This window comes from Anthonomus grandis, chromosome 2 (genome assembly GCF_022605725.1).
Source record: "Anthonomus grandis grandis chromosome 2, icAntGran1.3, whole genome shotgun sequence".
Lineage (NCBI taxonomy): Eukaryota > Metazoa > Arthropoda > Insecta > Coleoptera > Curculionidae > Anthonomus > Anthonomus grandis.
Genome location: NC_065547.1, coordinates 5,505,805 through 5,531,707, shown reverse-complemented (window position 1 = coordinate 5,531,707; position 25,903 = coordinate 5,505,805). Strand labels below are relative to the sequence as shown.

The 25,903-nt window shown below is 35.7% G+C and overlaps 1 protein-coding gene across 1 annotated transcript; it reads right to left on the bottom strand.

Moving 5' to 3' along the window:
- LOC126750615 (uncharacterized) lies at positions 1-25,644 on the bottom strand. Its single transcript, XM_050460268.1, has 3 exons — positions 25,222-25,644; positions 971-1,124; positions 1-738 (listed from the first exon to the last, which is right to left on the bottom strand). The coding sequence occupies exons 1-3, from the start codon at positions 25,403-25,405 to the stop codon at positions 318-320; spliced, it is 759 nt and encodes a 252-aa protein (XP_050316225.1). The 5' UTR covers positions 25,406-25,644; the 3' UTR covers positions 1-317.
- Positions 25,645-25,903: the final 259 nt, after the last annotated feature.

Here is a 25,903-nt window from a genome sequence, read left to right as displayed (position 1 = left end):
AGATCAAAAGTATGGCAGCAGTAACAATATTTAAGGCAGTAAAACAGTAAGAATTTTACAGTCATAGTAAGAGCTAACTTAAAAATAATACAAAAGTAAAACTTATAAACTAATAAAAATGGTAAATTTTACCCGTTGCAGTAAACTTGTCGTAGGCAAGATTTTGCCGTTTAACCAGTACAATTTTTCTCATTTAATGGAAATGAATAATACTGTTTGCTATAATCCCAAAAAGGAAACTGGAATGTGATGAAATGTATTGCTAAATTCCCATAAAAAAAACTTGCAATAATAAAGACAAAAAATACCTGAACCTGTTAGACATACTCCCTCCTTTTGGCCATAATAACATTCAAAACTCCCGCCATAAAAAGCAACACCCAAGCAAAAAACGACGCCGACAAACCAAAACTTAACGCCAATCCAGTATTGATGTAGCCACTCGTATAAGCGTTTCCAGTATCCAGTTGCATATAATCCATAAAATCAAATATAGACTGACAGTAGAGTCTTCGATAAATAACTGGTTGTGCAGTACCATCCACTCTCAGCAGCTTCTCCAGTACCCTCTTGTACTGTCCACAAGTCGTATAATAACCATCCACGAATATGGCAAAATGAATCAGGGCATAAGCGAAAAACAAACTGGATAATACTGAGAGGGTTATCCAGAATGTGCGTGGTAAGGGACTGGTGTCTTCTTGGGTTATTGTTGTTATTTGAACAGTCGAGCCATGCCTAAAACGAGTTCCTCGATCAAATACCTACAGTTATCCACATTATAATAAGGAAATGAATAATTTTTGATGATCAATAGACTGTTTTCAAAATATATCATGAGATTTCTTTACTGTTAAAGTTAGAAATGTGATTCAAAAACTGACAAGTGCCAATTGATAAAGTAGCTTTTATGGGTCAACAAGAAAATCCGAGAAACACCAAAATTTACTATAAAATAGTAAAAACTTACTCCATTTTGGCCAATACAGATCGGGTAGTCCTGGTCCTAGGTGATTTTGTAGTAAAAAGCACTCGATACCCATGAAAACATGTCATACACAAGCAAAAAAATACATAAATTAGTGGTCCAAATGTTACCCAGATGCATGGTGACTGTCCTCCACCTAAAAATTTACTTTGTAAGTTAATTTACTATAATATCCCTTGATTATATTTATTTATTTATTTATTTAATAGACGGAATCAACCCCATTACAAAAAAGAAAATAAATATTACAAAGTTCAATAGTTACACCTAACCATAACTTAAAATAGCTAAATTTTTACAGGCAAACCAACATAAAATCAACAGAAGAGTTTACACAATCTCTCTAATTTGATTCCTAAAACTTGACAAGCCAATGCCCACAACTTCAATATCCTCATGGTTGATAATATTTAAGGTTCTTTCGATAGGGGAGTGAGTGGCATAGTTGGTACTGTGAAAAGGCAAAGCAAATAGTCGGTTTCGTCTCAAGAGTCTTGAGGGGACATTGAAGCTAATTCTACCGAGAAGGTCGGGGCATACAATCAGATCATTAAGAAGCTTAAATACAAAGGTTAAGGAGGAGAAGAATGATCTCTTAAAGGTAAATAATGAACTGCTTACTAAAAGGGTTGTAGATTGTAGATTGAGAAGGGAGTCGTTTCGGCTGATCCGCCGCTCAGCACTGCTACCTGTGAGATATTTTGTGCATAACTTTACTTGTCTTAGTTTGTCTCAAAAAGTCTTAGACTTCTGCCGTACAAAGCTATATTTTTGGGAGGTAGTTGTCCCACTTCTTGAGGTGTTGGTTGTACCCCTTCCAGGTACTTGAGCCTCTTGCAGAGTTGGGTCGGGCATTCACAGAGCAGGTGTTCTGCTGTTTCTGTGGCATTGCTGCAGAATCTACATTGATCGTCCTCTGTTATACCTATTGCCTTTAGGTGATATTTCACTGGGCAATGACCGGTTAGGAGTCCGACTGCTGTTCTGATGTCTGATCTGTTCATGTCTAGGAGCTGTTCAGCTCTTTTTCTAAAAGTGGTTATAAACTTTTTTGCCTGTCTTAGTCCTGGTGCTCTTCTCCAGTGCGACAGCAATTGTTCTTTTTCCCACCTGTTTAGGTCTTCGGTGATGTGGGTCTTCATTAAACCACAGTATGGCTCTGGACCATAGTATGGTGTTTGAGCCCCTTTTTTTGCAAGGCGATCGACCTCTTCGTTCCCCTCTATACCCCGGTGGCCAGGTAGCCACATTAGTGTTACTTGATTCTTTGTTGTAAGGCGCTTTAGGGTTTGTTTGCACTCTCAGACTAGCTTTGAATCACATTTAAAAGCTTTCAGGGCCTTTAGAGCAGCTTGGCTGTCTGATATAGTATAAATATAGTATAGTATAAATAATAATAATATATAGTATAAATATGTGTTTTCTTTGGAGGCCTTGGTTGATGCACTCTTCTGCACATATGTCTATGGCAAGCACTTCAGCTTGAAAGATGTTAGAATATTTGCCCAGTGACTTTGAGATCTTAATGTTAGGGCCTGACACGCCCAGTCCTGCGCCTTCTGTTAGTTTGGAACCGTCTGTGTACCATAGCGATGCATTGTCGGCTTTTGGTACTTCTTTTTTCTCCCATGATTGGCGATCATCTATGATCACTTCGAATGGAATTTCTAGATCCAGCATGGCCGTTATGTGGTCACGTGGTTTGCTGGCATTTTCCAGTTTAATTTCTTCGAGGATGCGCAGGTGACCATTTAAATCCCCAGGCTTGAATTTGCCGGTTTGGAAAAGCCTGTGAGCACTGTTAATTGCCTTTTTTTTTCACGCTTATGTGAAGTGGAGGCATGTTTAGCAGTGTCTCTAAGGCTGTGGTAGGACAAGTAGACATTGCCCCGGTTATTCCTAGACATATCAGCCTTTGGACTTTGTTCAATTTGGTCTGTGCGGTTGTTTGTGTGGTCTTCGGCCACCATACCAGCGAAGCGTATGTGATGATGGGCTTAATGACTGTTTGGTAGATCCAGTATACCATTTTCGGTTTTAGCCCCCATGTCTTGCCAACGAGTTTGCGGCATGTCCAGATTGCCACTATGGCTTTGGAAATGGTCTTGTCTAGATGATTGTTCCAAGTTAGTTTGTGGTCCAAGGTAACCCCCAGGTATTTCACCTCGTTAGAAAATGTTAGCTGAGTTCCGTTTAATATAGGTGCTCTGAGTTCTAGCTTCCTTCTTCTGGTAAACGGCACTAAAATTGTTTTTCTAGGATTTAAAGATAATCCTTCAGTTTCGCCCCAGTTTTGTATAGTATTTAGGGCACTTTGCATTCGATTCGATATTACGCCCTCGTGCTTGCCCCTAACTATTACTACCAGGTCATCTGCGTAGCCTAGAACTGTGAATCCGGATCTACTTAATATGTTAAGAATTTTGTTTACTACTAATATCCACAGTAGAGGTGACAGAACCCCTCCTTGGGGACATCCTTTTACTGTGGTTACTGTTGCTGTCGCTCCATTTATTTCTGCTGTGACACTAAAAGGGTTACTTCTTTGGAGCATGAACTGGAGAAGACTGTTGTGAACTGCGGTATTGAGACGAATTCCAATCCCACTGTGTCTAACAGTAGTGTTGATATTGAACAATTTATTGTAGAGCACCATGAACGGGAAGGCAGAAAAAGGAATTTTATGTTGTTTAATTGCCCCGAATCAACAAAAGATATTAAGCAGGCAGTTACATCAGTGATCAGGGAGTGTGTGTGTGGACTCTAACATTTCTGAAGATGATTTTAGGGTTTACCGAATGGGGAGGCAGGTTGACAATAAAATCAGGCCAATTAGAGTGATATGTCACTCTCCAGAGCTCCCTCAAATGGTGATTGCTAACGCCGTCAGACTCAAAAAAAATACTAATTTGAAACACCTGTCTCTAAGTATGGATAAAACACCGAGGCAACAACAGGAGTATCGAAATTTGAAGGCAGAACTTCAGAGGCGTACGGAGGCTGGGGAGTCAGGTCTGAGAATTGTCTACTCCAATGGATCCCAGAAGATTGTGTCCTTGGATAACAATCGTAAACAAAAAAACCAATAGCTTTGTCCAACGGGGATATCTTTGCAATTTACCAGAATGTTCGGGGACTTAATAGCAAAACACACGAATTCTACAAGTCAGTGTCCGGTGGCGATTATGAACTTATATGTGTATCTGAGACTTGGATTCAGGATGGTGTACGGGAGCGGGAACTTTTTGAAAATAACTATTTAGTGTATCGTAGGGACCGAAATCTCGAGGCTCTTGGAGTCAAAAGAGGAGGTGGAGTTTTTGTTGCTGTTAGACATGACTTGGCATCTGTCAGGGTTGATTTGAAGGACTTGGAGGTCATACTACCATCTATGGATATTGTGGGTTGCAGGGTGTCTGTAAACAAGACAAGTGTTTATATTTTTGTTATATATATACCACCAAACTCGCCTTTAGAAAATTACTTGTCTCTCTTTGATTATCTTTCCTCTTTTAGGGCAATTCAGAACCAAAATGTTTTGTTGTTGGGGGATTTTAATATGAGGTTTATACAGGATAATGTTTATGATTGTAACACTAAACTTGCTGGCCTAAGGGATTTTATGGCGTTTTTGAATCTCTCTCAATTTAACAATGCCCTTAACTGCAACAATAATTTGCTTGCTCTAGTTCTCTCCAACTTCCAGTGTTCTGTGGATAGGAACGACCAACCTCTTGTCACTGAGGATGCATATCACCTTGCTATTAATATCTCGTTGAATCTTGTCAAATTCGAGAGTGTTACAGATTTCCCCTCCAACAATGAGAGTCCTAAGTATAATTTTCGGAGGGCTAATTTTGCCTATCTTTACCAGCTTATCTCTGATGTGGATTGGACTTTTATACGCACCCAGTCAGATGTTAATGAGGCAGTTAAAACCTTTTATGACAAAATCCATGAAATTTTTTATCTAGCTGTTCCTCGTTTTCGACCCTCTAATAGTAAATACTCATATCCTGTGTGGTACACTCATGAAATTAGGAAATTATTAAAATTAAAGTCTAGGCTACATAGGAGATGGCTTCATACAGGGTGCTCTGCTGCTTATGAGGATTTTAGAGCTGCTAGGAGGGTAGTAAAAACAAAAATGGATCTTGCTTATCACGAGTATATATCCAGGACTGAGTCAGCTATTCGGAGTGATCCAAAGCAATTCTGGAGGTTCATTCACCTTAAATGAAACAACTCTCGCATTCCAGGTTCTATGAGCTATAAAGATACCACTGTTGTGGGTCCTAAAAGTATTGTAAATGCTTTTTCTGATTTTTTCAGGAGTGTTTATGTTGACTCCTCTATTGCTCAGCCCAAAGAATCTGATACATATGGTTCAGACAACATTTTGGTCCAATCTTTTGTTGAGGCAGATGTAAGAAAAGCTTTACAGAAGTTAAGAAACAAAGAAACTGCGGGTCCTGACCAAATACCTTCTTTTTTATTTTGCGTGACTGCATCGGCCCTGGCTGTCCCAGTCTTACAAATCTTCAACTTATCACTCAAGACCAATACATTTCCGGAAGAGTGGAAAAAGGCTAAAATATGTCCAGTGTTTAAGAGTGGCGACCATGGCAGAATAGAGAACTACAGACCGGTGTCAATTCTCTCTAATTTTTCGAAGGCCTTTGAGATATGTGTGCACGATAAATTGTCTCTCAAATTAAGCACATAATTACAGAAAAGCAGCATGGTTTCTTTCAGAAAAGATCTACTGTCACTAATATGGCTTGTTTCTTGGAAACAGCATATCTAGCTATAAATCAGAAAAGCCAGTTGGATGTGCTGTACACAGACTTCTCGAAGGCTTTTGATCGGCTGGATCACGGTTTGCTGGCACGGAAGCTGGCTTTGGCTGGATTTCATCCTTGTCTGGTGGAGTTCTTCATCTCATATCTGACTGGCAGGCTTCAGTATGTTGAATTTAATGGTTTTGAGTCTGAGTATTACGTGGCTTCGAGTGGTGCGCCCCAAGGCAGTAACCTCGCCCCAATGCTATTCAATCTATTTATTAATGATTTAGTTGATTGTATGGAGAGTTTCTGTCTTTTATTCGCTGATGATCTGAAGTTGATTCGTATCATTCGTACTATGCTGGACTGCGTGAAGCTGCAAGAGGACATGAACAGGGTCTTTAATGGTGTGAAAGAAATAAACTATCCCTAAACTGTGAAAAATGTAAAAAAATGACAAATTCCATTCTTCATGAAGAGATTTTATACCCATATATATTGAGTGGTTCTCAGTTGCTAGACTGTTCTTCAGTGAAGGATTTGGGCATTGAAGTAGATAAGAGGCTCACATTCAATCAGCATGTAGCACAGGTCACTGGTTCAGCCTTAAAATCCCTCGGGTTTATAGTAAGGTCCACTTCTCAATTTAAGAATATATCCAGCTTGACTGTATTGTACAATTCATTAGTAAAGTCTAAATTAATGTATGGCTCTATGTTGTGGTTCCCCATCTATGATGTTCATGTTAACAGACTGGAGTATGTACAGCACAGATTCTTAAAGTTACTTTCTGTTAAGTTGGATGGAGTATATCCAGTAAGAGGTGTGGAACAGGAGTACCTGCTGAATAGATTCAACTATTTGTCACTAAAGCAAAATACTATTCTCTCTAGTCAGATATTTTTATTTTTATATAAACTTTGCAATAATAAAATTGATTGTTCTGAGCTCTTAGAGAGACTACCTCTATTTGTTCCTCCTGCCAATACAAGGAGGCACCATATATTTTATCCCTCTCTTAACTTAACAAATCTGTCCAGAAAAGCTCCACTGTGCTGTGCTTGTACATGGTATAATCAGATGAATGCTATAGATGTCGACATCTTTAGCAGCACTGAATATGTTTTTAAAAAAAGGATGTGTTCCTCTCTTAATTTGAATGATACCTGATTATTTTTCTGTGATTGTATCATTTGGTTAGTGTGTCTTATGTTCTTACAATTATGCTATTGTTCTAAATTTTAAATTTTGTCATCACTCTATATTGGATCTTATATTATTTTTTTATATTATTTTTTTGTACTACTTATTTAAGGTGCTTATAACTTATACTGTTTTAATTTTAATTAATTCGATTGTCTTGTAATTGGGAATTTTACTGTTGGACAATAAACTATTTGAATTTGAATTTGAATGAATTTGAATTTGAGTTAAATCACCACGAATACGTCTTTCTCTCAATGTTGTCATAGCCAGCACTTCCCGTGCATCATCATAAACATGATCGTTCGGTATTTCCAAATTTAATTTAAATAGACAAAATCTCAAAAACTTATTCTGAATCCTTTCAAGGGCCAGACAGCTGTTCATGTAATAGGGGGACCATATCATTGAGCCATACTCCAATAAAGAAACCACCAAAGACATGTACACTCTCTTACAGGTCTCGACTGATAGCTCTCTACAGTTATGCAGAACAAAACCCAGAACCCTGGAGGACCTTACCACTATATTATTTATGTGTATATTAAAATTTAAATGATCGTCAAAATAAATGGCAAGATCCTTGATTGTATCAGAATACTGAACAGGGCTTCCCTCTATATTGTATGATGTTACAACTTTTTTACTTCTTTTATGAAAACTAATATAATTACATTTCTTTATGTTTAAGAATAAGATTCAAATTCAAATTCAAATAGTTTATTGTCCAACAGGAAAATTCCCAATTACAAGACAATCGAAATAATTAAAATTAAAACAGTACAAGTTATAAGCACCTTAAATAAGATGAGTGATTTGCTGGACAGATTTGTTAAGTTAAGAGAGGAATAAAATATATGGTGCCTCCTTGCATTGGCAGGAGGAACAAATAGAGGTAGCCTCTCTAAGAGCTCAGAACAATCAATTTTATTACTGCAAAGTTTATATAAAAATATCTGACTAGAGAGAATAGTACTTTGCTTTAGTGACAAATAGTTGAATCTATTCAGCAGGTACTCCTGTTCCACACCTCTTACTGGATATACTCCATCCAACTTAACAGAAAGTAACTTTAAGAATCTGCGCTGTACATGGGTCATTCTCATTTAACTTTGATATTTGATGTCTTCAAGACTTTTTTCTTCAGGTTTTGTTTGTTAGTGTCGATTAGATGTTTTAAAATAAAAACTAAACACGGATTAATCACATGTTTAGGAAATAATATATCTTGATTTTATCAATGTATTTTTATTTCATTTTAAAGTCACAAAATGTCAATGTTCGTCACGGTCTCTTTCTTAGTTGTTTTCATACTATCATGATTTTTCGTTAAGGAATTGTTTTTTACTTAGGCTTTACTTAGATAACTAAAAAATATTGATTTAATTTTTAACTTTTCGCCTATAGGAAACACGTCTTTGCTTTTCGTATTTATTAAATTCTTTCAAAGTATTGTCTCTAAAAAATATGTCAGGTTCGTCACTACTATTAAGAAAGCGTAAAATTCTTATATGGACCAATTTACTATTTCCAGTTAACCACCTGCTTGCTAAATGAAACCATAGTGTCGCTACGCAGTGTAAAGAAAGTGTTTTTTTAGTTAAATACTGTGTTTAAAAAAGTGTTTTCTTGTGACTTTAAGGTGAGTATGTTTATTGCTTGTCAGTTACGTCACGCAAATAACTTTAAATTTCTTTATATTTTCTTAAAACTAATTATTGTATTTTGTTAACCAAAGCAAACTAAAAGTTAGGTTATGTTTACAATAAAATACCGGTCGCCGGTCATAATCAAATAGTCTTATTTTTAATAAAATGTCAGGTTCGTCACGGTCATCTGCGTTACTATTCTTTCGTAACGCAGCTGACAAGTTCGTGACGAACCTGACGTTAAAAGTAGTAAAGTAGACATTATTTTCAGCAATGCCGTTAACACCGGCTGAACGTGCAAGGCGTTATAGAGAAAAACTGAAAGAAAACCCCGAAAAAAGACAAGAATATTTGGAAAAAAGCCGAAAGAGGGCAAAGAAGTCCAAAAAGTCTATAGAAGAACTTTCCGATAGGGAGCAGCGTTACCAAAGAAAAAAATGGAGATTGTACCAACAGAAAAAACATGAACGTGAACAGGACCAATTTCTTCAGCAAAATACTCCACCGGGAAGTCCGATACCCCTGCCCGATCATATTCCTATGGAAGATGTTGGAATAGTAAATGAACCTCCAAGAAATCAATCTTACTTAGAGGCTAACAGGTCTTCCGAAAGAAAGAGACTTCGCAAGGACAGAACTGCTGCATACAGGAAAATCAAGCGTTTGGAAAAGGACTTGGAAAAAACAAAGCAGTCTTTACGGAAGTATAAGAAACGTTGCCAGCGATACCAGAAAAAGAATGTTATGGCAGGGAGTCAGAAAAGTGAAACAGCTAGTCCTTACAGTAAAGCCATCCAAGATACCAAAGGATATAATGTTCCTGAAACTGTAAAAAAAACTCTAGTTTTTCATAATGCACTAGTTGCACAAATAAAAGACAATTACTCAAGAACAAACAACGAAAAAGAAAAGCAAATTATTTCTAGAGCCACTAGTGGAACCATTGTCAAAAAATATAAATTTTTAACAAGAACTAAAAAGGTACTCCAATGTCATTCTTCAACTAGAATGTCAAAAGGGAAAGGAAGATGTCGACTTACTTTACATCCACTTCATAAAAAAATACGAGACTTTTTTAATAGAGATGACATAACTACGTTAACACCGGGAAAAAAACAAACAGTAACACGAGGCAAGATCAAATATCAGAAAAGATTGCTAAAGGAAACCCTTAAAAATCTTTATGAAAAGTTTTTCAAAGAGTTTCCTTGTAGTAAAATTAGTTTTGCGACATTTTGCAGGCATAGACCTTGTTGGGTTGTGAAACCAAAACTTTCCGATAGAGATTCTTGCTTGTGCAAAAAACATTCCAATATACAGCATAAACTGGATACTTTAGTAAAAGAAAAAATATGCACAGAACGCAACATCGAAAACGTATGTAAGCTGGTTACGTGTGATGTAAAATCAAAAGATTGCATGAAAAATATCTGCCCAAAATGCCAAGATCAGGCCGCTATAATCCTCGCGGATATTAAAGATCCAAATAAATTAGTTAATTGGAACTTTTGGAAACTTGAAAAAGAGGAAAGGAGCAAATCAGGCAAAACATTTTTTGTTAATAAAACAAAGCTTATCCGTGAATCTGGAATGCTAAAGAACCTATGCACAAATTTTAATGCAGAACTAAAAACAATGTTCTGTTGGCATGTCTTTAAAAAAAATCATCAAGCCAGTCAAAGGCAAAAATGTATTTCTGAACTAACTTATGAAGAGGCTGCTGTACATATAGATTTTTCTGAAAATTACTCATGCAAAATGAGTTCAGAAATACAGGCAATGCATTTCGGTTCCTCACACAACCAGGCCAGTCTCCATACCGTTGTAGTTTACTATGACAATAAACCTCCTGAAAGTATATGTACCATTTCTTCCTGTACTCGGCATGACCCTCCTGCTATTTGGGCCCACTTACGTCCTGTTTTAGAAGAACTAAAACAAAATGGTGTGCAAACTGTTAACTTCTTTAGTGATGGCCCAACATCACAATACCGCAACAAGGACAATTTTTTTTATTTGAATACATATTTTAGAGATTATGGATTTTCAAATGCTTCATGGAACTTTTCAGAGGCTTCGCATGGTAAGGGTGCTCCGGATGGTGTTGGGGCTGCAGTCAAAAGAGTAGCTGATGGACTTGTCTGTAAAGGGAATGACATTCCAGATGCAGAAGCGTTATTTAGGATTCTTCAAGGAAAAGTAAATGTGAAACTTTATTGGATCGATTTAGAAGATGTCATTAACTTTGATTCCAAAAAAGAAATAAATAATCGTTACAAAATGACTAAAGGCATTATGAAAGTAGGTCAAATTATTTTGAAAGATTCTGAGTCCGATTTATATGGACGCGAATTATCGTGTTTTTGCAAGAAATTGCCTACAACATGTGATTGTCATTCATTGCAACGGATGTATTATCAAGACTGTGAAACTGTAGATTCAGACGATAACCCAGAAGATACCACTCCTCAACAACAATTTTTACCTGTGACCTTTGAAAATGTAAAAATTGATCAATGGCTGCTTGTTAAATATAACAATGTGATATATCCGGGCGTTGTTACTGATACAAATAACGATGAATCCTGTGAAGTTAAAGTTCTGCATTCTGTAGGAGTCAATAAATACATTTGGCCAATCAAGGAAGACAAGATCTGGTATAAATTTGAAGATAAAGTGGGTTCTATTGAAGCACCTACTAATGCAACTAAACGAATTTTACAGTTTAAAACGCCGTTTTGGCTTGAAAATGGGGAAGGCATCAACTAATTTAACCTAAGTATTTTATTATTTGTTATGAGTTACTTAAAATTTAGAGTTTATTTTGTTATGTTTGGTTAAATTTAGAATTTACATTTTTGGTTAAACGTTTTTGTAATTGGAGCCATTTAATAAAAAAAAAACAATTATTATTTAAATGTGTTTGTTTTCTATCAATTTTTAGCATCATTGTCAGGTTTGTTACATCAGTGTCAGGTTCGTCACTATTTAGAAAAACACATAAAATATGGTATTGCTTTTTATAGAAAAATAGAAACTAAAAAAAAATAAATTACCCATCGGCTTCTTGCAATAATTAATGTTTTAAAAAGAATTCTTAACCTGGGTCTAAGGCTAATTTTCTGACTTTTAAGAAATAGTGACGAACCTGACAAAGTTCAGTAAGCAGAATCACTCAAAAATGGGTAAAATAAAAGAAAATTTGCACTGCTTTTGCCAAATTGTGTTATAAAACATGATTAGAAAATGATTTGTTTGTTTTTTTGCATAATATTAAATATTTTGTAATGAACGATTTTCACTATTGGTTTGACGACTTTAAATGAGAATGACCCACATACTCCAGTCTGTTAACATGAACATCATAGATGGGGAACCACAACATAGAGCCATACATTAATTTAGACTTTACTAATGAATTGTACAATACAGTCAAGCTGGATATATTCTTAAATTGAGAAGTGGACCTTACTATAAACCCGAGGGATTTTAAGGCTGAACTAGTAACCTGTGCTACATGCTGGTTGAATGTGAGCCTCTTATCTACTTCAATGCCCAAATCCTTCACTGAAGAACAGTCTAGCAACTGAGAACCACTCAATATATATGGGTATAAAATCTCTTCATGAAGAATGGAAATTGTCATTTTTTTACATTTGTCACAGTTTAGGGATAGGTTATTTCTTTCACACCATTCACGTCCTCTTGCAGCTCCAGGCAGTCCAGCATAGTACGAATGATACGAAACAACTTCAGATCATCAGCGAATAATAAAAGACAGAAACTCTCCATACAATCAACTAAATCATTAATAAATAGATCGAACAGCATTGGGGCGAGGTTACTGCCTTGGGGCGCACCACTCGAAGCCACGTAATACTCAGACCCAAAACCATTAAATTCAACATACTGAAGCCTGCCAGTCAGATATGAGATGAAGAACTCCACCAGACAAGGACGAAATCCAGCCAAAGCCAGCTTCCGTGCCAGCAAACCGTGATCCAGCCGATCAAAAGCCTTCGATAAGTCTGTGTACAGCACATCCAACTGGCTTTTCTGATTTATAGCTAGATATGCTGTTTCCAAGAAACAAGCCATATTAGTGACAGTAGATCTTTTCTGAAAGAAACCATGCTGCTTTTATGTAATTATGTGCTTAATTTAAGGAGACAATTTATCGTGCACACATATCTCAAAGGCCTTCGAAAAATTAGAGAGAATTGACACCGGTCTGTAGTTCTCTATTTTGCCATGGTCGCCACTCATGGACATATTTTAGCCTTTTTCCACTCTTCCGGATGGATGTATGGTCTTGAGTGATAAGTTGAAGATTTGTAAGAGTGGTACAGCCAGGGCCGATGCACAGTCACGCAAAAGAAATGTTGGTCAGGACCCGCAGTTTCTTTGTTTTTTAACTTCTGTAAAGCTTTTCTTACATCTGCCTCAACAAAAGATTGGACCAAAATGTTGTCTGAACCATATGTATCAGATTCTTTGGGCTGAGCAATAGAGGACTCAACATAAACACTCCTGAAAAAATCAGAAAAAGCATTTACAATACTTTTAGGACCCACAATAGTGGTATCTTTATAGCTCATAGAACCTGGAATGCGAGAGTTGTTTCGTTTAAGGTGAATGAACCTCCAGAATTGCTTTGGATCACTCCGAATAGCTGACTCAGTCCTGGATATATACTTGTGATAAGCAAGATCCATTTTTGTTTTTACTACCCTCCTAGCAGCTCTAAAATCCTCATAAGCAGCAGAGCACCGTGTATGAAGCCATCTCCTATGTAGCCTAGACTTTAATTTTAATAATTCCCTAATTTCATGAGTGTACTGGATATGAGTATTTACTATTAGAGGGTCGAAAGCGAGGAACAGCTAGACAAAAAATTTCATGGATTTTGTCATAAAAGGTTTTAACTGCCTCATTAACATCTGACTGGGTGTGTATAAAAGTCCAATCCACATCAGAGATAAGCTGGTAAAGATAGGGAAAATTAGCCCTCCGAAAATTATACTTAGGACTCTCATTGTTGGAGGGGAAATCTGTAACACTCTTGAATTTGACAAGATTCAACGAGACATCAATAGCAGGGTGATATGCATCCTCAGTGACAAGGGGTTGGTCGTCCCTATCCACAGAACACTGGAAGTTGGAGAGAACTAGATCAAGTAAATTATTGTAGCAGTTAAGGGCATTGTTAAATTGAGAGAGATTCAAAAACGCCATAAAATCCCTTAGGCCAGCAAGTTTAGTGTTACAATCATAAACATTATCCTGTATAAACCTCATATTAAAATCCCCCAACAACAAAATATTTTGGTTCTGAATTGCCCTAAAAGAGGAAAGATAATCAAAGAGAGACAAGTAATTTTCTAAAGGCGAGTTTGGTGGTATATATATAACAAAAATATAAACACTTGTCTTGTTTACAGACACCCTGCAACCCACAATATCCATAGATGGTAGTATGACATAGATGAAGAAATCTGGATCTCTGTGCGTCTTGGTGATGGCGAGGATTATTGCATTGGCTGCATTTATGTTCCTCCATCCATGGATCTATCTGTGTATGCAGCGCATTGTGCCTCTGTTACCAAAGCTTGCGAGAGCTTTAATAATGTTCTTATTGTTGGTGACTTTAACCTTTCTAATATTTCATGGTTACCTAGTGATGATCATTATGGCTTAGCCCCAAATAATGTTACATCTGATAAAGAAAATCTTTTATGTGACACATTCACTTTTCTAGGTTTAATGCAGCTCAATGCAGTGGTTAATGATCATGGAACAATTCTTGACCTTTGCTTTACAACTTTTCATTCCACTTTAACAACTAAATGTAATGGTTTAGTCGGGTCAGATCCTTACCATCCTGCTCTTGAGCTGCAACTACCCAATAGTAAGTCCAATTACCTGGAACTACCTATAACATATTTTTACAACTTTAATCAAGCAGATTTTGTGTCTATAAATAACTACTTTTCTACATACAACTGGATGTCTATAATTGTTAACGATAACTTAAATACCACTGTTGCAAACTTCTATTCTGTTGTTTATGATTGTTTGAATCTGTTTGTGCCAATAAAAAAACACTCTCCCAAGAAACATTATCCACCATGGTTTTCTAGAGAACTAAAAAGTCTAGTTATTCAGAAAAAAATAGCACATAGAAGGTACAGACAGTCAGGATCAAATACTGATTACTTAAGTTTTAGTGTTCTGCGCTCAGAATGCCGTTCATTATCTAGTGAATGCTACAGACACTACATTGAGAGAGCCGAAAATGCAATAGAGAACGATAGCAAGACCTTTTGGAAATTTGTAAGACTTCAGTCCAATCAAAGCGATTCTACCGTTCCAGATGAGATGTTCCTTCATAATCTCAGGGCCGATACTGTATTTCTATTGCAAATCTCTTTGCCACCCACTTTTTATCTGTATTTAACAAGAATACTAACCCTTCTAATGCCTCTGACGGTCTCGATACCTTACGTAAATTTAACCATATCAACCACGTGTTCGTTAGTGCTACTACAATTGAAACAGCATTAGCTAAACTGGACAGCAGAAAGGGAGCGGGTCCCGATGGAATTCCAAACAGGCTTTTGAAAGAATGCAGCCATTCCCTTTTTCTTCCACTTTTTCATATTTTTAATTTGTCCCTAACTTCTGGAACTTTTCCAGAGAACTGGAAGCTATCTCATGTATGTCCTATTTATAAATCTGGGAATAAGAGTGACATAACTAACTATCGTCCCATTAGTATCCTCTCTGCAATTCCCAAGCTGTTCGAGCACTGTGTAGAGGTGGTTCTATCTGGCACATTTCAGGAAATAATTGGAGATCAACAGCATGGATTCACCAGAGGTCGTTCTGTGGATACAAACTTGTTTGTTTTTAGCAACTATATCTTCAAATCTTTTGCCGACGGTAATGAAACACATGCGATATACACGGACTTTAGTAAAGCCTTCGATAGGGTCAACCATAATATTCTTATCTCTCATATTTCAGATCTCGGCATCAGCGGATCTCTTTTACTTTGGATCAAGTCTTATCTGATGGATAGAGAGCAGCGTGTTAAAATTGGTGGTTTTTTGTCCAACCCATTTTTGACAACTTCAGGGGTCCCTCAGGGCTCCCATTTGGGACCATTGTTATTCAGTCTCTTTATCAATCACCTCGGCTCCCTACTGGAGTCTGAGTTTTTGCTCTTCGCTGATGATTTGAAAATTTTTCGGCGGATCTCCTCGTTTCAAGATCAGATAGTGCTTCAGAAAGATATAAACAGAGTGTTTTCCTGGTGTAAGTCGAATGAAATGTCATTGAATGTTAAGAAATGTGGGTTTATGAGGTTTACTCGTTTAAGGGTCTCCCCTCCTTGTCAATATGTTATTGATGGTATCCCCTTGAAAGAGCTTGACTCAGTCAAGGATTTGGGTGTCTTTCTGGACCCGAGTCTTACTTTCTCCCACCACTTCGAAAATACTGTAAATAGAGCTAATAAACTGCTTGGTTTTATCAAAAGATCTTGCAAAGACTTTACTAATGTGTCAGCATTGAAGACACTATATATTTGCCTGGTGAGATCTCTTCTCGAATTCTCCAATATTGTTTGGTCACCTCATTTTCTGATTCACATTGAGAGGCTTGAAAATATCCAGCACAAGTTTATCAGGTTTGCCAGATATACTCTTATGAAGTCAGGCCTGGATCTTACCTGTTCAGAGACCATGTCCTACCTGAGCATAAACTCCTTATCAAGTAGAAGGCAGTTCTTTGATGTTTGCTTTGCGTTTAAGGTTCTGAATGGTATTGTTAGAAGTCCGGAGTGTCTGTGCCTTTTCTCTTTGCATGTATCTTCTTATACAACACGAGGTCAGGCGCTTCTCCACATTCCCTTTTGCAGAACATCCTATCTACTAAACAGTCCTATAAATAGAATAGCTTCTACAGTGAATAGATTTGCAAAAGATCTTGATTTTTTCAGTACATCTTTAAATAAATTTAAGTCGTCAGCCAGGGCAACTATCTTGGGATAGTGCCCTACTCCCACTCTTTGGATTAGATTTAGCACAGTATTGTTTATTAGTATTATAGTTTTTACTTAAGACTACTGTTAATTATTAATAAGTACTTGAAATGTTATATACGTTGATGAATAAATAAATAAATAAATAAATAAATAAAAATGACCTCCAAGTCCTTCAAATCAACCCTGACAGATGCCAAGTCATGTCTAACAGCAACAAGAACTCCACCTCCTCTTTTGACTCCAAGAGCCTTGAGATTTCGGTCCTTACGATACACTAAATAGTTATTTTCAAAAAGTTCCCGATCCCGTACACCATCCTGAATCCAAGTCTCAGATACACATATAAGTTGATAATCGCCACCGGACACTGACTTGTAGAATTCGTGTGTTTTGCTATTAAGTCCCTGAACATTCTGGTAAATTGCAGAGATATCCCCGTTGGACAAGGCTATTGGTTTTTTGTTTACGATTGTTATCCAAGAAAGAAAGAAAGAAAGAAAGAAAGAAAATGTGCTATATTACGTAAGACAACAAAATCTTACAAGCATCCTAAAAACTAAAAAATTCCAAATTCACTTTAAATTTCAAATTTCAAACAAACATAACATCTAAAACACCATAAAATGTACACACATTACCAAAATTAATCATAACAAAACAGATTGAGAAAAAAAAGCATATTTTTGATAAATTTCATTAAAAAATAAGTAAAGCTGTCAATAAAACAGAATTTAGAAGAAGTAAATTAAATTATTTAACAGGAAACAAAACTAAAACACTAAAATGATGTCAGAGCACAGGTTAAAAGGTATATCATTAAAAAAATCGTCAAGGCTATAATATGCCCTGGATAATAAAAGTGATTATAATTCCTTTTTGAATCTCTTAACTTCTAAAATTTGTCTGATACATAGAGGAACATGGTTGTAAATTTTTTTGCTAAGGTATATAAGTGATTTCTTGGTGAGGGAGGATGTAGCGATTGGTAAGGGAAAATCGTTAACCTGGCGAGTCATATGACCAGTGTTAGAGGGAGGTTTAGGACATTTATGAATAAGAGTAGCTGTTTCTAAGATAAAAAGAGAAAAAAGAGTTAGGATTTTTTGAGATATAAAGAGAGGTTTACAAGAATCTCTTAACCCAGCGGAACATAGGTATCTAACTGCCTTTTTTTGAATCACAAAAATTATGTTTAATAATCCCTTGTTGCTTAAACCCCAAAAAGGCAAGCCATAACGAAGATGGGACTCAATAAGAGAAAAGTACACTAAACGTGCAACCAGCTCATGCCCCGCCATTCTTACTGCAAAGCATCCAGAGGATAATTTTGATGCAAGATTTAGGATATGATCTTCGAAGCGAAGGCGACCATCAATGGTAATACCAAGGAACTTACAGCTTTCTTTGTTTTGCAAGGGGGAGTTTTCACTAAACATAAGGCCCTGAACGTCACACTTAAATCCCATAATAAAGGTTTTGCCCACATTAAATACAAGCCTGTTTGCAGCACACCACTCCGATAAAATCTTAAGATCCTTAAAAACCTGGGCTCTAACATTATCAAAATCTCTATGATTCCATAAAATGGTGGTATTATCAGCAAATTGAAACACTTTGCCCTGCAGTTTTAATGAACCCAAATCATTTACATAGAGCAAAAATAATAGTGGTCCTAACACTGAACCCCCTGAGGTACTCCAGTTTTAAGGGATCTGGAATCGGATAAACATCCAAATACTGTAACTCTTTGGGTACGATTAGACAGATAGGATTCCAGCCATTGCAATGCCACACCTCTAAAGCCATAATTATTGAGCTTAGACAGCAGTATTCCATGACCTACACAATCAAATGCCTTGGATAAATCGCAAAACACTGCCGCCGCGGACTCTCCAGAATTCAAGGACACATAGACACTCTCCAAAAAGCCGAAAACAGCGTCATGAGTCCCTTTTCCCGTTTGAAATCCAAACTGATTTGCAGATAAAATGCAATTATGTTGCAAAAAAGATAAAATTCTGATTTTTGCAAGTTTTTCAACTATCTTGGAGAGGGTAGATAATATAGAAATTGGACGGAAATTACAAGGCTCACTCACATCTCCACCCTTATAAAGAGGGATAACCACTGCCTCCTTCAAACATGCTGGAAAGATGCCATTATGAAAGGAATTGTTTATGGCAGAAGCTAAGGCATTCAATGCTGAGTCAGGCAAAAGGAGTAGTAATTTTGATGATATTCCATCAGCTCCAGCTGATTTATGGTTTTTTAAGCTTTTAATTGCATCTCTAACATCAGTAAGGCTAACAGGATAAAAGAAAAAAGAATTTTGAACTGACACTTGTTGAATATAATTCAAAGGATCAATATTAGTATTCACATCCTTGAGCAATAAATGAGGAATATTACAGTAATAATCATTTAAACTATTTGGTCTTACTTCTGGTTCTGAAACTTTCTTGTGAGAATGCCTGAAGTCATTTATAATTGACCAACATTCTCTCTGCCTATTTGAGGACATATTCAAGCGGTCACTATAATATTTAACCTTAGCTGCTTTTATCGTCTTTCTATATAGACTACAATATTTCTGATGATAAAGAATAATGTTTGCATTAGTTGTAAAACTTGCACAGCTTAGCCAAAAAACGGAGGTTTTTAGCTGAAGGACACAATCTTCTGGGATCCATTGGAGTAGACAATTCTCAGACTTGACTCACCAGCCTCCGTACGGCTCTGAAGTTCTGCCTTCAAATTTCGATACTTCTGTTGTTGCCTCAGTGTTTTATCCATACTTAGAGACAGGTGTTTCAAATTAGTACTTTTTTTGAGTCTGACGGCGTTAGCAATCACCATTTGAGATATTGTTGACACACCAATCATTTAGTCTATTCAGGTCATTCTGTAACAAAATTTGGTCTTTGGGAGTCTGGATTACTCTATAAAATTGCAGGTCATCTGCAAACAATAAAAAGGCACTATTTTCAAAACATGTAGCTATATCATTAATGAAAATGTTAAAGAGCAATGGTGAGCAGTGTCCACCCTGAGGTACACCAGAACATACATTGATATTGCTGGATCTAGCACTACCCAATCTAACCTGCTGAGTCCGGCCTGACAAGAAGCTTGTGAACCAGGCAACTATATTTATTTATTTATTTATTTTACGGGATCAACCCCATTACAACAGTAAATTAAATACAAAATCAATTGAACCTAACCATACTTAACAGTAAAATACTAACTATTAAGCAGTAATAAAGCCTACTTATAAATGTAAAATACCGAAAATAGTTTTATAACTTAAATCAATATAACAGAATTTTAAAAATACTAAAAACATACCCTGCTAAAGTATAATATTCAGTATTGCACTAAAAAAAAAAAAAATTAAACAATTTCTCTTATTTGACTCTTAAATCTAGATAAGGAAATGCCCAAAATTTCAACCTCCCTAGTATTGACAATTCTTAGAGTTCTTTCAATAGGAGCATGTAATGCATAATTGGCGCTATGAAATGGTGATGAAAAGACACGATACTGCCTTAAGTTCCTAGATGGAATATTAAATTGTATTGTCATCAGAAGTTCTGGACAAAATATCTGACCATTCAATAATTTATACAAAAAAATTAAATCTGCATATATCCGTCTTTGTCTCAATGTCTTCATATCAAGCATTTCTAAAACAATATCATAAACATGATCATCCGGAATTCTTATTCGAAGTTTATAGAGACAAAACCTAATAAATTTGTTCTGAACTCTTTCCACGGACAAGCAATTATTCATGTAAAAGGGCGACCATATCACTGAGCCATATTCCAGCAATGAAACAACCAATGACATGTATAACCTCTTACAGGTCTCTATAGAAAATTCTTTACAGTTCCTTAGTACAAAACCCAGATTCTTAGAACAATATTGTTTATGTGTGCATTAAAGTTTAAATGAACATCAAACGAGATACCAAGATCCTTAACTATGCTGCAATATTGAAGTGTACTTCCTTGAATGTTATATGAAGTGACAACCTTTTTAGTACGCTTGAGAAAACTTATATAATTGCATTTGCTTACATTCAAAAACAAATTGTTGCTAACACACCACTCATTCAATCTATCCAAATCACTTTGCAACAAAATCTGATCAAGTATTGATAAAATCTCTCTAAAAAACTTCAAATCATCAGCAAATAAAAGGAAGTCACTGTTCTCAAAACAGGCACCAATATCATTCACAAAAATATTAAAGAGCAAAGGTGAACAGTGCCCACCTTGTGGAACACCTGAAGTGACACTAATATAGCTTGATCTTGCATTACCTATTCGTGCCTGCTGGGTCCTCCCTGACAGGGAATTTACAAACCAATTCACCATAAGATTAGAAAATCCAAAAATATCCAATTTTTTTGCCAAAATACTATGGTCAACTCTGTCGAACGCCTTGGAGAAGTCGGTGTAGATTACATCCATCTGACATCCCCTCTCCAAGGCATTCAACAGATTCTGCTGAAACACTAACAAATTAGTCACAGCAGACTTTCCAGAAATAAATCCATGTTGTTCGCTAAGTAACAACTCTTTACAATAAAAATATAATTGATCATAGATAAGACTGTCCAGGAGCTTCGGAATGGCTGATTGTATACAAACACTTCTGTAATTCTCGATTTTGCTATTGTCGCCAGATTTAAAAATTGGCATTACAAAACTATGTTTCCACAAGGTTGGAAAAATTGCAGAATCTAAAGATCTTTTAAAAATTATAAAAAGAGGGTATGAAATAGTACATACACACTTTATTAGAAAATAATTCGGTATGCCATCGGGTCCTGAACTAACTTTGGGTGGCAACTTGGTAATTTTATCAAAAATCAACCCAACGGAAAGGGTGGGATTAGGAATGGTCATATTTAACTTTGCTTGCTGATTGATAAAAGCACCATTATTGGTTATATTATTAATAGGACTATAGACTGTTGAAAAAAACTGGGCAAAACCTTCACCTATCTGTTCACAGCCAACGAACTCATTATCATTATAATACATTAAATTAGGAAGTTTATTAATTTATCTTTTATTGTTTATGTTATACCAAAAACTTTTAGGGTTAGTATAGAGTAGTTGGTCTAAGTTTGAAATATAATTATCATAACAAATATCAGTCAAAGTTTTACATCTAGCCCTAATGTTTGAAAAAGTAATATAATCTGCCACATTATGACTGACCCTGTAGCATTTGTGTGCAATTTTCTTTTGCCTAACTAAATATCTTAATTCAGCTGAAAACCAACTATGAAACTTTGAAGTTTTGTATCTCTTTAGGGGAACAAAAAGTACTATTGCCATATCCAGTATATGATAAAAATGTGAGACTGCTATATTAATGTCTGCTGAGCTTAAAACCAAGTCCCAATTAATTCCACATAAGTAATTATTAATACCAATATCATAAAATCATAATAAAACTCTACATAGTTTAAATTCGACTGAGTTTCACAACTAAAATCAATTTCAAAATTATACCCTTTGTGATTTAATGACCCCTCAAAAGGACAATCAACTGCTTCCATTACAGCAAAGAGTTTGCTTGCTTGAAAAAATTAGATCTAAATAAACAAGCCTATCATTTGGAATTGTAATATTCTGATAAAAATTCAAACAAGCATAATGCTGACCTAAAACTAGACCCGCCGAGTTTAAAGGACAAGTCACCACCACACCATTGTCGTCATTCCCCCAACTTGAATTAGGTACATTAAAATCACCAAAAATATAAAAATCACAGCTTGAATATTCTTGCCTGAGAATGTCAACAGTATGGCAGTGACTTTCATATAAGTTAATTGCAGAATTTGGGGGAATATAAACTCCCCCAATTATAAAGCTAATACTACCAATTCTACATAATATATATAATTGTTCGACTGAATCATACACCAACGTAAGCTTCCTTGAATCAATAACATCCCTGATATATATCAAAATTCCTCCTCCGCGACTTTTGCTGCTAGAAGAAGGTGAACGATGACATCTGAACAGACTAAATGACTTTACAGACAGTTCAGCATCGGAGTAGTCATCAGAGAGTCAACTCTCAACAAATATCAAAATATCATAGTGCGAGCATAAAACAACTTTAATTAATTCATTAATTTTAGTTCTTAGGCCACCAACATTATAGCAAAATACTTGCAATGGGGCTAATTTACGTTTTTTCTATTGTTTCTAACATTATTTCTATATTTAATTATTAAATTCTCCTCTCCTTCTTCTTTTCTTCTGTTTAACTCTGCAACCACCTTCCTGATACATTCTCTTTGCATCACTGTTAAGTCATTCTTTAATTTGTATGCATGTAAATTTGACTTCTTGTTTCCCATTATTAGTATGTCCCGTGCAATCTTACAGTCAGGGAATACCACTTTAGGTGGTCTCGACTTGTTTCCTCTTTTCTCACCCAATCTAATCACCTTGAGAACTTTCTCGACTGCTGGTTCTTTATTAATTACCCCCAGCAGTTCAGTTATTTTCTGCTGGTCCTCCTGTATCCTATCTTGAATTCTATCAGAGCTTGATTCTGGCAAGTTATAGATAATAATATTGTTAGCCGAACAGTTCTATCATTGACTTCAGTTAAAAAGGTATCTATGTTACAGTTATCTGAAGATGGATTTGACTGTTGGCTAGTTATCGATGTTTTCATTGCAGTAATTTCGGATTTTAAATCATCAAAAGAGCTCTTGAATGCAGATTTTATGCTTTTGATATCATCACATATGGCCTTCATACCCTCCATAAAGCCTTTTAAGTCCTGCACTTGTTGCTCCAACGATGCCACTCTTGCCTCTACCTCGAACAGGCTTTTGAGTTTGGGAGCACAGTCTCTGCAAATGTATGGGATAGATCGACTAACAGCTGCAATAGCGCGAACTTTGCTAGATCCAATATTGGCACATTTCTTGTATTTTACTACTTTGCACCAGTCGCAGGGAAATCCAAAGACCTCCCCAGGGGTTTTTGGTGGATCTTTGAAAGTGTAAATGTGGTCACAATTAGAGCACCTCCCAGACATTTTTCGATAAATCGGCCGCAAGAATAAACCATAAAACCTTCGGCACGTTTTTTATAGGTTAGGTAATATTTACCAAAAAAATATCCACAAACTCATACAACTAGCACTAAGGAGACAAACTATGTACTCCATACACGCAAAACTAGTTAATATTCTGGCTAATTACTTAAAAAAATCAAATTTTAATTGGACTAAAAATAAAAAAAAAACGAATATGATTGGAGAAATCAAACACTCTAAGTTTCTCCTGCAAGATTCTGTGATCGACTCAAAATATCAAAAGCCTTGGAGAAGTCTGTATAAATCACATCCATCTGACATCCCCTCTCCAAGGCATCCAACAGATCCTGCTGATAGATCAACAAGTTAGTGATCGTAGATCTGCCCGAACTAAACCTATGCTGCTGATTGAGCAACAGCTCCTTGCAATAGAAATAAATTTGGTCGTAGATAAGACTGTCCAACAGTTTTGGAATGGCCGACTGGATGTAAACGCCCCTATAGTTGCCTATTTGGTCATGATCATCTGATTTATCAAAGTAAGTAAGAAGTATAATAAACCATAGACACCAAACCCGAGCTGATAAACACCAGCAAATTGTACTACCTTATATGATTCGAGATTTTGGTCAACATTCGGCAGTATTTTTAGCTCCAAAATTTTATAACCTTCTCCCAGAAAATGTCAAACAACAGCAATACTTCAAAAAGTTTAATGAGCATGCCCTAAGTTATATATTAGGAAACAAAAGAAAATTTTGTTGATTGATCATAAGTGCTTGTATCAATATTCTGCTTTTCACCAAACTTTTTATTTTCTTTCTCGATAGCAATCACAACATAAATACATAAGGGAAAAAGAAAAAAAATCTCAGTATGGACATTTATTCAATTCTTTATTTTGTTTCAAATATTATAGGTTTTAGGTACCAAAGACTAGAAAATTCTGTAAAATACTACATAATACCTTTGTAGGTAAAATGTATATGTGTATATAGTATATGAATCTTTTTTTTTTTTTCTCTTTTTCTCATTTTTATTGTCTGGTTTTTGATTTTTGTTATGTAGTTTTGGGTAAACTTATTTAAAATGTTAAATATTGTGAACTAATTTATATAACGGCTAGTCTGCTAAGGGTATCAACATTGATATATTAGAATTTTTGAATTGTTTCTACCATAGCACATACAGATACTCTGGTATCTAGGTGCTTTATATTCTGAGAATTGTAACATTTTATATTGAAGTTGAATATATTGAACTATTGATTTAAATATTGGTACCACAAAACTGTGCTTCCATAGTTTTGTGGTACCAATTATAAAAAAAAACCTTTCAGGAATGAACCCATTTGGCCATAAAACAAATTTTATTTTAGTAAGTATAACTAGGATAACTTTAATATAAGAAAGAAGAAATCATAATTGATAAAACTAAATTTATGTGACTTACTTTAGGTTGTCTACTTACCTAAAAAGTGGGACAGTGTATTTTTGCCATAAATGATACAGCTACAGTTTCTACCGACACACTGGTCCAATGTGCGATACCAGTGGCCCCATGCCACCCCAGTACTGATACTTGTGATGCCCCCCAGTGCTACACATACCAAATAACATAGGGAGAGTCTTTTTTCTACACCTAACTGATCCATTTTTTTGGTGATTTATGAATTGATTGGGCAACTGATAAGTAGGTTTTTAGATAAGAATTTAAATGGAAGTGATTATGAGTGAACACATGAGAGAGATGTTAATTGGAGGCAGTAGATTTAAAGGTTTGGAATTGAAAAAGCTAAGGAAATTAATAAAAAGTATAGAGAAAACTGAAAATGTAAAAACTCAACTCAAAACATTTTTGGTGTTTGTTTACAAACATACAGGTGTGCGAGGTTGCCGGATGAGTCACGCTGATATTCCTAAGAAGTTTTTTCCATTATTTATAATTTTTTAGGTAACATTTTATTACAGGAAAACACTGGTAATTTATTATATATGTTTTGGTTACCTGGAAACTAAAGGAAATATAAAACTTTTTCAGGGATTTTTATAAAACTATATATTTGAGGAAAACAAATTTCGGTAAAAATTATAAGCACGACAACATAGGATAGTTCTAAATGTCAGCTGTCACAAGTGTCAAACGTAACTGA